This window comes from Podarcis gaigeae (assembly GCF_964106915.1).
Source record: "Podarcis gaigeae genome assembly, chromosome: 2".
Lineage (NCBI taxonomy): Eukaryota > Metazoa > Chordata > Lepidosauria > Squamata > Lacertidae > Podarcis > Podarcis gaigeae.
Window position 1 is genome coordinate 16,918,897 of NC_139679.1, and position 12,401 is coordinate 16,931,297.

The 12,401-nt window shown below is 47.4% G+C and overlaps 1 protein-coding gene across 1 annotated transcript; it reads left to right on the forward strand.

The window, feature by feature from the left end:
• The first annotated feature begins 1,599 nt into the window (after positions 1–1,599).
• LOC310839938 (retinol dehydrogenase 16-like) lies at positions 1,600–11,419 on the forward strand. Its single transcript, XM_083729039.1, has 5 exons — positions 1,600–1,761; positions 7,706–8,036; positions 9,473–9,731; positions 10,728–10,891; positions 11,129–11,419. The coding sequence occupies exons 2-5, from the start codon at positions 7,724–7,726 to the stop codon at positions 11,344–11,346; spliced, it is 954 nt and encodes a 317-aa protein (XP_083585165.1). The 5' UTR covers positions 1,600–1,761; positions 7,706–7,723; the 3' UTR covers positions 11,347–11,419.
• The last annotated feature ends 982 nt before the right edge of the window (positions 11,420–12,401 follow it).

Here is a 12,401-nt window from a genome sequence, read left to right on the forward strand (position 1 = left end):
AATGGAGAGGTTTGATCTTCTTGCAGTCCATGGGACTCTCAAGAGTCTCCTCCAGCACCATAATTCAAAAGCATCAATTCTTTGGCGATCAGCCTTCTTTATGGTCCAGCTCTTACTTCCATACATCACTACTGGGAAAACCATAGCTTTAACTATACGGACCTTTGTTGGCATGGTGATGTCTCTACTTTTTAAGATGCTGTATAGGTTTGTCATTGCTTTTCTCCCAAGAAGCAGGCGTCTTTTAATTTCGTGGCTGCTGTCATCATCTGCAGTAATCATGGAGCCCAAAAAAGTAAAATCTCTCTTTGCCTCCATTTCTTCCCCTTCTATTTGCCAGGAGGTGATGGGCCCAGTGGCCATGATCTTTGTTTTTTTGATGTTGAGCTTCAGACCATATTTTGCTCTCTCCTCTTTCACCCTCATTAAAAGTTTATTTAATTCCTCCTCACTTTCTGCCATCAAGGTTGCGTCATCTGCATATCTGAGGTTGTTGATATTTCTTCTGGCAATCTTAATTCCGGCTTGGGATTCATCCAGTCCAGCCTTTCACATGATGAATTCTGCATATAAGTTAAATAAGCAGGGAGACAATATACAGCCTTGTCGTACTCCTTTCCCAGTTTTGAACCAATCAGTTGTTCCATATCCAGTTCTAACTGTAGCTTCTTGTTCCACATAGAGATTTCTCAGGAGACAGATGAGGTGATCAGGCACTCCCATTTCTTTAAGAACTTGCCATAGTTTGCTGTGGTCGACACAGTCAAAGGCTGAAGGAGCGTCTCCACCCCCATCATTCTACCCGGACACTGAGGTCCAGCACCGAGGGCCTTCTGGCAGTTCCCTCACTGCGAGAAGCCAAGTTACAGGAAACCAGGCAGAGGGCCTTCTCGGTAGTGGCACCCGCCCTGTGGAACGCCCTCCCACCAGATGTCAAAGAGAACAACAACTACCAGACGCTTAGAAGACATCTGAAGGCAGCCCTGTTTAGGGAAGCTTTTAATGTTTGATGTATTACAGTATTTTAATATTTTTTTGGAAGCCGCCCAGAGTGGCTGGGGAAGCCCAGCCAGATGGATGGAGTATAAATAATTTATTATTATTATTATTATTATTATTATTATTATTATTATTATTATTAGTTTGCATAGTCAATGAAGCAGAAGTAGATGTCTTTCTGGAACTCTCTAGCTTTCTCCATAATCCAGCGCATATTTGCAATTTGGTCTCTGGTTCCTCTGCCCCTTCGAAATCCAGCTTGCACTTCTGGGAGTTCTTGGTCCACATACTGCTTGAGCCTGCCTTGTAGAATTTTAAGCATAACCTTGCTAGCGTGTGAAATGAGTGCAACTGTGCGGTAGTTGCAGCATTCTTTGGCACATGTTTTGCTTAGCAGCCTGAGATCAGCCACAAAAGCCGCAACAGTTTCACTCACATGTGTTACGGCCTCCGTGTTGTTTTTTGGGGGGCGGAAATCCCTCGCCACTTATCTTCACGGCACGAGGACCTCACGCACGTTTACTCAAACGAAACTGCACCCATTGCAGCGTTAAACTTACAAATCCCCTTCCCACTCTCCTCCCTCTCTTGTTTTTCTCCCCGGGCTAGAAATGGGCGGCCCTTGGCTGCGCTTGCCTCTCCATAAATCCGTTTTGACTGCAAAGAGTTCCGGATTTCTACCAGTGCTCAGCGGAGAATCAGCAGGGAAGAGCTGCGAGTTGCCGCGAGCTGTTTCGCCTGCTTTCCGGGAAGCGCCCCAAGGTACTTGTTTGCAGTGTCGCGGTGGAGTTATAGGGGCAGGCAGAGCGCAGTGGACCCCCCCAAAGTCTCGAGAGCAGGCAAGTGCAAGACGGTGAATCGGCGAGGCTGACAATTCGCTGGGAAGTTGCTCGGGCCGACCTCGAAACGGTTGCTGCCGCGATTGGCATCTACTCGCCCCTGAACTTAGTTCACACTGGGCTTGCTTGCAAGGCTCGCGAGTACGTATAGGATCGCAGCCGAAAGGTTGCAGCTCTGCTGTTCGGGCTGTGTACACATTAGACCTTTAAAGCTCATGCTCCCCCCCCCCCAAAAAAAGAGTTATTGCAGTTTTGATAAGGGTTCTTGGCAGAGCTTTCCAAACTTGGGTCTCCTTTTTTTGGACTACAACTCCCATCATCCCTAGCTAGCATGACCAGTGCTCAGGGATGATGGGAATAGTAGTCCCAAAACAGCTGGAGACCCAAGTTTGGAAAGCACTGCTTCCTGGGAATGGCAACTCTGTGCCAGGTGAACTACAGGGTGCAGAAAATTTTTTTTTTGGGGGGGGATGTGATTTAAAGGTAAAGTGTACACACATAAAGTGGCTTCCAGGTGTTTTTATGGGTGCAGTAGCCCTGTGCTTGTTGCTGAACTATGGACCTTCTGAAATCTAATCTGCTAGTCAGTCGTATAGGTCAAGGGTGTGTTTACAAAGATGTTTATACTTGCTGTGTTTGCTGGGTTTTTCACCCGTTTAATACTGGGTGGCACTGTGGTCTAAACCACAGAGCCTAGGGCTTGCTGATCGGAAGGTCAGTGGTTCGAATCCCCGCGACGGAGTGAGCTCCCGTTGCTTGGTCCCTGCTCCTGCCAACCTAGCAGTTCGAAAGCACGTCAAAGTGCAAGTAGATAAATAGGTACTGCTCCGGCGGGAAGGCAAGTGGCGTTTTCGTGCACTGCTCTGGTTCGTCAGAAGCGGTTTAGTCATGCTGGCCACATGACCAGAAGCTGTCTGCGGACAAACACCTGCTCCCTCAGCCTATAGAGCGAGATGAGCGCCGCAACCCGAGTCGTCCGCAACTGGACCTAATGGTCGGGGGTACCTTTACCTTTACCTATTGTAAATGCATACGTATCCAGTATTTTATTACAAACGACCACTGTCTGAGGCATTGCTTCTGGAACCAGCTTCACACAGATTGGAGTCCAAAGCCACGCCCAATTTGTCTCTAGGCAAGGTTGTACACTAACAGAAACATCTCTGGGGGACGGAGGGAGCTGGGAAAACTATTTCACTTCACTACACCACAAGAGGCCTCCTTTCAGAATAATTGTGTTTGTTTTACCTTCACAACAACCTAATGAGAGAAATTAAGATCTGAAACTTTTTGTGTGTGTGCCTCTCATCTGTCCATGCCAGTGGGCAGAGAGGACGTGGGGATCTCTGATTCAGATTGCCTGACTGGTTTCCCTGGCCCTCCACCTGCCCCCAAACCCTTTTGCTGAAGCACTCTTCCTTCCAACCATGCCACCCTAGAAATGGCCTTTAAGTGATTCATTTTCCAAGTACAGTGGAGCCCTGTTCACATCCTGAAGCGAATGCAAGCCACGACTGCGCGTCTGTGCCTGCACAGGTCACGATTCGCCGCTTCCACGCATGCGCGTGACGTCATTTTGACCGTCTGCGCATGTATGAGCCAGTGGCGTAGCGTGGGGGTGCAGGGGGGGCCGGCCGCACCGGGCGCAACATCTGGGGGTTAGGGTTAGGGGGCGCAAATTACTTGCCTTGCCCCGGGTGCTGACAACCCACGCTACGCCACTGGTATGAGCTGCGAAACCCAGAAGTAAACCTGAAAAGCGCTCACCCTGAATCAACTTCAACCTGAGGTATGACTGTAGGTGCGAAAGTGCAAGATACCCATTTGACAGCGGAGCCCTAGGCACGATTCACTGAGCTCAATAGGACTTATTCTCAAGGAATAGGACTTACGCTTGAGTAGAAATGGATAGGATTTTATTGCAAGGTGCCAAAAATCTCACTGTTCTCTGCGCTACAGGGTAGTCCTAGAATGCTGTTGAGAAAAGTATGTTTTACACAAGCGCAGAGAGGGAGATGGACAGGGCGAGAATATAAATGGCCCAAAATAAGACGAAATAATAAATGAAATGGGGAGGCTAGGGTTCAAGGAAAGAGGGTTTGCTAGGAGGAGGAGACACGAATAGGTTGAGATTGCCAGGTACAGCTTCAGCCAACAGGAGCTGGGACTGGCTCCCAGTGATGGGCAGTGGGCCTGCACCACTAGCCAGCATGGCAACCAGTTGGGTCCCTCTTCCTGCCCACATGAGAGAAGCAAGCAAGCAGGGTACAAAGTATAAAAAGGGTGCACCCACTGCCGATGTGAGACATGTAAAGGTAAAGGGACCCCTGACCATTAGGTCCAGTCGTGACCAACTCTGGGGTTGCGGCGCTCATCTCGCTTTATTGGCCAAGGGAGCCGGCGTACAGCTTCCGGGTCATGTGGCCAGCATGACTAAGCCGCTTCTGGCGAACCAGAGCAGTGCACGGAAACACCGTTTACCTTCCTGCCAGAGCGGTACCTATTTATCTACTTGCACTTTGACGTGCTTTCGTACTGCTAGGTTGGCAGGAGCAGGGACCAAGCAACGGGAGCTCACCCCGTCGCAGGGATTCAAACTGCCGACCTTCTGATCAGCAAGTCCTAGGCTCTGTGGTTTAACCCACAGCGCCACCCGTGTCCCTGTGAGACATGTAGGACCTTCTCAATCTGAATGAACTCTCAAGAAACAGCTGGTGTCACTTCACCTCCCTGCAAACAAATGAGGACGAATGCTCAATAAACAGGTTGTCCGGAAGCAATCCATTCACAAAATAACTACAATCTGGAGGCAACCTGAGAGACAGTAAGCTTAATGAGACTTGCTTCTCAGTAGAGAAATATAGGATAACATGGTGTAGTGGACAGAAATTTCAAGGAGCAAGGAGTGGTGGTTACTATGAAAAACAGTGTTTCATTATGAGATGGAAAGACATGCTATTTGGTTGCCACTGGTAAATATTTGGACTAGCTTTCTTGAACTAGCTCACAGTACTATCCCTGACCTAATTGGGGGAAAGTGCTTTGGCAGAGCTGTTGTTTTGCATTTCAAATGGAGAACTGTGTCTTTGAAACAGCAGCCCTTGGCCAGTAACAGGCAAACAAAGCTTTTGAGCTGGCATAACGTAGTAGTCAGACTTGTCAGAGTAGGGCTGAGGGCGATCTGGGTTCAATTACTGACTTTGCCACATAGCTTTAAAGTGGCCTTGGGCCAATCAATTGTCCCTCAACCTCTTAAAGTCATTGTGAGATTAAAATCATGGAGGAGAGGAGAAGAACCAGTTATGCTGCCTTGATCTCCTTGCAAGAAAGTGGAGAAAAACAGCAATCAGTAGACTTAGATCCTTTATTGAAGAACCCTGAGCATGGGGTGACATTCACTTTTAAAACTTTGCCACCATATCCCAGAATACAGTTTGCACAGCATCATCAATACAACATCGTTACATCACTAACATGTCACAAAAGTGGATGGTTACACAAGATTAGCATAGACAGATATGTCAGGGCAACAGTGGTGCCCCGCAAGATGAATGCCTCGCAAGACGGAAAGCCCACTAGACGAAAGGGTTTTCCGTTTTGGAGGTGCTTCGCAAAACGAATTTCCTATGGACTTGCTTCGCAAGACGAAAATGTCTTGCGAGTTCCTGCGGTTTTTCCCCCCTCCCCCCCTTTTCCCAAGCTGCTAAGCCGCTTATCAGCTGATCTGCTAAGCCCGCTAAGCCGCTAATAGCGCTAATCTGCTAAGCCGCTAATGGGCTTGCTTCGCAAGACGAAAAAACCGCAAGACGAAGAGACTCGCGGAACGGATTCATTTTGTCTTGCAAGGCACCACTGTACAGTGGTACCTCTGGTTACGTACTTCGTTCCAGAGGTCTGTTCTTAACCTGAAACTGTTCTTAACCTAAAGCACCACTTTAGATGGGGCCTCCTGCTGTTGCCGCGCCGCCGGAGCACGATTTCTGTTCTCATCCTGAAGCAAAGTTCTTAACCTGAGGTACTATTTCTGGGTTAGCGGAGTCTGTAACCTGAAGCGTATGTAACCTGAAGCATATGTAACCCCAGGTACCACTGTATTGCGAGCGGGGCTTTTTTTCAGCCGGAACTCACCAGAACTGAGTTCCGGCACCTCTGTAGCGTTGCAGTGCCATTCCCTGGCACAGCGCTAATGGCTATGTGGCGGACGGAGCGGGTGGCACGGCAATTGGGGCAACGAGGAGGAGGTTGGCGGCATAATAATAATAATTTATTATTTATACCCCATCCGTCTGGCTGAGCTTCCCCAGCAACTCTGGGCAGCTCCCAGTCAAATGTTAAAAACAGTACAGCATTAAATATTAAAAACTTCCCTAAACAGGGCTGCCTTCAGATGTCTTTTAAAGATAGGAAAGCTGCTTATTTCCTTCACATCTGAAGGGAGGGAGTTCCACAGGGTGGGCACCACTACCAAGAAGGCCCTCTGTCTGGTTCCCTGTAACCTCACTTCTCGCAGTGAGGGAACCACCAGAAGGCCCTCGGCACTGGATCTCAGTGTCCGGGCTGAACGATGGGGGTGGAGACGCTCCTTCAGGTATAAAGGATCGAGGCCGTTTAGGGCTTTAAAGGTCAGCAGATTGTATTTTTACTGCACCGGTGGGACAAATGGGTGCAGAAGAGAAGCTTTTTTTTTTTAGCTCCTCCCCTAAAAAACAACTTTGGCTGTATGCTCCCCCTCCTTTTCTAGAAAAAAAAAGCCCTGACTGTGTACTATTAGGTGCAATACAGTACTACAGTTGTACCTTGGAACTCGTACATTTTGGCTCCCGAATGATTGAAAACCGGAAGTGAATGTTCTAGTTTTCGAGGGATTTTCGGAAGCCAAACATCCGGCGCGGCTTCCGATTGGCTGCAGGATGCTCCTGCAGCCTATCGGAAGCCGCTTCGAACAGTTCCGGAATTCAAACAGACTCCCGGAACGCATTCTGTTCGAAAACCAAGGTACGACTGTATGCTGATACCTCATGAGGTCTGAAATAAGGATGGAGCTACGTAGAGGCATTGGCTGGCTTCACGGTTTTTCCTGCATCGTGAGTTTTGCATATCACACACGCATCATGATTCACAATATATTGTCAGGTCATAAATTATGAAACCAATAGAATGATAGCTTCAAACCGGTTTTGGATGATATATTGATATAGCGCCCAGCCCTAGCGAGTTCAGGGCAGGGGGAAGATTCAGCCTGAGGATTTTGCATCTGTAGCTCTGACTCCTACGCCAGCTCTTTGAGAGATGAGGAAGAGCCACAGAGCAGTGGTAAACAATAGTAAAGGTAAAGGGACACCTGACCATTAGGTCCAGTCGTGACCGACTCTGGGATTGCGGTGCTCATCTCGCTTAATTGGCTGAGGGAGCCGGTGTACAGCTTCCGGGCCATGTGGCCAGCTTGACTAAGCCGCTTCAGGCAAACCAGAGCTGCGCACGGAAACACCGTTTACCTTCCCGCCGGAGCGGTACCTATTTATCTACTTGCACTTTGACATGCTTTCAAACTGCTAGGTTGGCAGGAGCAGGGATCGAGCAATGGGAGCTCACCCCGTCGCGGGGATTCGAACTGCCGACCTTCTGATCAGCAAGTCCTAGGCCCTGTGGTTTAACCCACAGCGCCACCCGCACCCCGTGGTAAAACATACAGCTTGGGAAATGAAGCCTGTCCAAAATCCTGGAAAGCCTCTGCCAGTCAGTGCAAACAATCTGACCTAGATGGACCCAGTGGTTTGACTCAGTATAAGTGGCTTCTTATGTTTCCCCTACTACCACCACTGCCTACAATAAGCCAATATTTGATAAACCACCTTCTTCTTTTCCAGCTGCAGCAGTCTTTGGCCATGTGGCTCTATGTGGCGGCTCTGCTGGGTCTTTATTTCCTTTTCCGACGGTACCGTGAGCAGCAAATCTTGGGCAACCTGACGGAGAAGTATGTTTTCATCACTGGCTGCGATTCCGGGTTTGGAAACTTGTTGGCCAGGAAACTGGACGCTCGAGGAATCCGTGTGCTGGCAGCTTGCCTCACACAGCCGGGGGCAGAAAAGCTGAAGGAAGCCACATCGGAACGGCTGCAGACCACCCTCTTGGACGTGACCCAAACGGAAAGTGTGGCCCGAGCAGCAAAATGGGCAAAAGGCATTGTGGGAGACAAAGGTTAGGGCAAGGGGCTCTGAATCTGCAGCAGCATAATTTGGTGTTCTTTCCGGAAAGTGTTATCATCCTTGTGGGGTGGATTAGGCTGGGAGATAGTGACTGTGGCCCAAGATTTGCCCGTCTGCCCAGGGTCTCTGTTGTTGTTTTTTAACCTCACTCTTCCAGGTCCAAGTCCATCTCTCTTATAATGCCACACACCTGGCAGTCTGCACTTGTTGAGCAATGTGATAGATGTGCCTTATGTGATATGTGACTTGTTGAGCAATGTGATAGCTGGCCTTCCAGCCTTCTCTAACTATCCCTTGGGACCCTCCCCAAGCTGGGTGCACTGGTCCCCTCACCTCAAAAGGAAAAAAACTTGTTGGAAATTAATCTCAGGTGTGTAGGTCAGAGGCAATCTTAACTATGATTTGTTTGAAATGAGCCCATGTTCAAACCATGGGTGGGGATGCTGGCTTGTTTCAATGGCCAGTAGTTTAGATTAATCATTGCTTAGGGTTTGAACATGGCTCACTATGTATTTTCTTCATAGCATTCTAACAGCCCACAGATGTAATTTCAGTATTTCTGTTTTAAAGTTTTGCTCAATGTTTTACTGGATTCTTATTTTATTTTGATACTATGTACTGACTTTTTGCTTGTGATTTCTAAATTGAGCGAACCATTTATAGCGATTTTATTATATTAAGCAGTATATATGTTACTAAAATGAACGGATGAACTCAGTGCTGAATTCAAACACTGCTTTGGGCAGAGAAAGCAGCTTAAGATTCTCCTTTTGCAGCTTGCAGTTTCAAATGGAGAGTCATCCTTTGCAATCCCAGCTTTAATTAAATTAATTAAATTTAATTTGCATGTAGACCTGATCCTTCCTTTGACGTGTGATGCCTTTCTGTCAGAAATGATGTGTTACATGATGTTGGGTGAGTGAGGCTTTGGTAAAAGGGCCTTGCGGGTCAATTTGGAACAGGGCTTATTAGGCAAGCAGGCCGGAGGGTCACCAGCTGTGGTTTAGGTTGAGAGACAATAACTGGGCTATCTGGTGACCCTAATGGTTTGAAGCTTCATCTTTTCAGTCCTACTATAAACCTGGAGTCACCAGTATGGCAGCACCCATGGAGACAGTGGATTCTCTTCAGGGTGACACCTACACCGTACATTTGAAACCAATGGATTTCCCCCAAAGATTTCTGGATGCTACAGTTTGCTAAGGGTGCTGTGAGTTCTGCAGGAGAACTACAGCTCCCACAATTCTCTGTGTTTTACGTGTGCTTTAAATGTATGGTGTGGACGAACCCATCTCTGCTTTGTATTCAGAGTCTGTATTGGTCAGGTTGTGCTTTGCAGAGAGTAAGAGAAGGTGCTCAGGAGGTGTGTCCGTACGGATGGGGCTCTGTTCTGTACCTGATCTCCTGTTTCTTTTTTGCCCCCTTCAGGCCTTTGGGGATTGGTGAACAATGCTGGCATTTCAGTCCCAACTGCCCCCAATGAGTGGCTGACGAAGGAGGACTTCAAGAAGATCATAGACATAAACTTGCTTGGCGTGGTTGATGTAACCATCCACATGTTACCTTTGATAAGAAGAGCCAAAGGGAGGATTGTCAATGTTGCCAGCGTAATGGGGAGGATATCCTTGTTCGGTGGTGGCTACTGTCCATCGAAATACGGGGTGGAGGCTTTCTCTGACAGCCTCAGGTAACTGCTGCAGGTTGATGTATTTTCTCGTAGCATTGGCTGCAACTCCTTGTTAGTCCAAGGAGACATTTTCTGCTTAAGGGGTGTGTGTGTGACATTGTGCAAACCAGCCTGTGCCAGAAAATGTTTTTTTAAAAAACAAAAACCGGAACTGACATACGACGTTTGCAGAATTCAGCTTCCGTCACTCAGTGTTTGTGGAACTCAACAGATCTGGTACTTGCAGAGGAGCAAGCTAGCCTGTTTTCACAATGGTTGCCTTCAGATTATCAAATCTTGGCTTAATAAGACAACATACAAATGAGCCTCTGTCTGGGGCAAAAACGGGGCCTACGGTCTTGGCTTGCTAGCCAGTCTGCAGTTTTTGCTTGATTCCTGGTCTCCACCACTTTCTGGCATGTGTGAAAAGCAGGCTTTTGCAAAGCCCTCCCAGGTCTGATGGGAGAGTCTGGCGAGGACAAGTCAGGGAGGATTTAAAGAAGCCCCTCCAATCTTTTTTGACCTGGGCACATGCAACTACTGTTGTGAATCAGGCATGCATGCATTTGAGCACTCCTTCCCCTTGGCATGCTGCTACCAGTCAGCACAGACAATATTAAGTTAGATGGAGCAATAATCTCATTCAAAATAAGGCCACTTCTCCCATGATCTTGTCAATAGCCTTTTCCTTTGCCTTCTAAAGTAGTTGTTTTCTTAATCGTCCTATATAACGATAGTGAGTTCTGTTCTCCCAGAGTGATCTCTGCGCAGCCAAAAGAACTGTCAAAAGGGGGTCATCATCAGCGTATCTGCCAAACTAGGGATAGGAGTTGCTGTGTGCCATCCTCAGATGAAATTCACTGGCCACTGTTGGGAAAACAGGCTGCAGGACCAGATGGACCATTTGCCTGATCTAAAAGGGCTTTCCTATCTATCATGTTCTTATCCTCTTCACATCTCTATCCCATGGGCTACTGGTACAGAAGGCAACTATTCCTTCCCTTTTCCCTTCTCCAGGCTCGAGCTTGACGCCTTTGGAGTAAAGGTCTGTATAATAGAACCAGGCTACTTTCGAACGGCTATCACAAATGAGAAGATATTGTCAGACAACTTCCAAAAACTCTGGAAGCAGGTCCCAGAGGAGACCAAGAAAGTATATGGGGAGCCTTACTTAAATCATAGTGAGTACTACCTTCCTGTTGTCTTGAATTTGATTCTGCTTAACAAATAGGCTTCTAGATGTGCTAATCTGTATTTGATAGCTTAGCTGTGGGTGTATGGGCGTGAACAGGGACTGGGCAATTTGTATTCCGGAGGAAGGAGCGTTTGTAAGCATAGGGCTGTGGTGGAATTAGTCCACACTAATGGTATTCAAAGGTGATTGACCAGCTTCTGGCCTCTTTCTCTTGTTCCAATAGTGCTTGATTCAACCATCAAGATGCAAAAAGACTGCAGTCCCAACCTCTCTCTGGTTACCGACTGCATGGAGCATGCTTTGACATCTGTGTACCCCCGTACTCGCTATTCAGCCGGCTGGGATGCCAAGCTGTTTTTTCTCCCTATGAGCTACATGCCAACATGGCTGCCTCACTGGATAATGAGCCGCTCTTACCCCAAACCAGCACAGAGCTTTTAGAGTGATTGTTAAGTGTGGGAGGGGCTGGAAAGTAGAACCTCTTTTTCAGTAAAAAATAAAAATGTTTAATAGACTCCCTTTATTATTGTTTGTGAGATGCCTCCTTCTCTTGCTGCAATGAAGACTTGTTTCAGAACTATATCCAAAACCAGGTGACACCTAGTTTCCTTTCCCAGTTAGCAGGGGGGGCGGGTGCTGGACCATACCTCCTAGTGCTTCCTTAGCCATTGTCTGTTTCCTCTCCCCATCTTTTCTAACAGGTACATGTGTGGTGGTAGTATTCTGGGCTTTGTCTCTCAAGAAAACCTATCCTTGGGCCAAGTCAAACAATTTCTTTAGCTTTAAGGCCCCTGGCAAATGTCCCCTTTTAAGTCTTTGTAGCTTGAGAGAGTGGGTTGAAAAGGGACAGCGAAATGCACTGAAGAGTGTGGGATGACAAATGACTGATAAGGTGATGTGTAAACACCCCACAAAAAAAGCAGAACAGGATGAATGGTGAATCAATGGGTTGTTGGAGAGCTTTCAATCTGCTGTTCTGTCTAAAATCCTTTGGTGCAAGCTTCCTATTGAAACCATTTCTACATTTGCAGCTTATTGACTGGTTCTTTAAAGGCAAGGAATTTAACCACGCTTAAATGGCGGTCACGCTGGGTCTGTCCTCCATAGTGTGATTCCAGCTTCGCATCATGCGTTCACACACACTTGTGAGTGGTTAACGTGCACTACAACTGGTCATTGTGCACATTCACCAGGCCTCATGGACAATGTGCTTGTGCACAATTCTGGATATAGATATAAAACTCCAACAGGCTGTGGGAAAATCTGCAAAGGTTGGCTGCATTGTGTACATTGAGCAATAGGAACATTATATTGTCAGTATGCATAGTCTGTAATTAGCATGCCTTTCCTTGCCTGAGGAATTTACAGTCCTTGGGCTAACTGTTGCCCATTGCCTAACCTTATGTGGCCTACAACATACTGGTCCATGGATCAGTCAAACAGCAGGAAAGGGAACTACAGTACAGATAAATATCAAGCTCTTATGCAATTCAGTT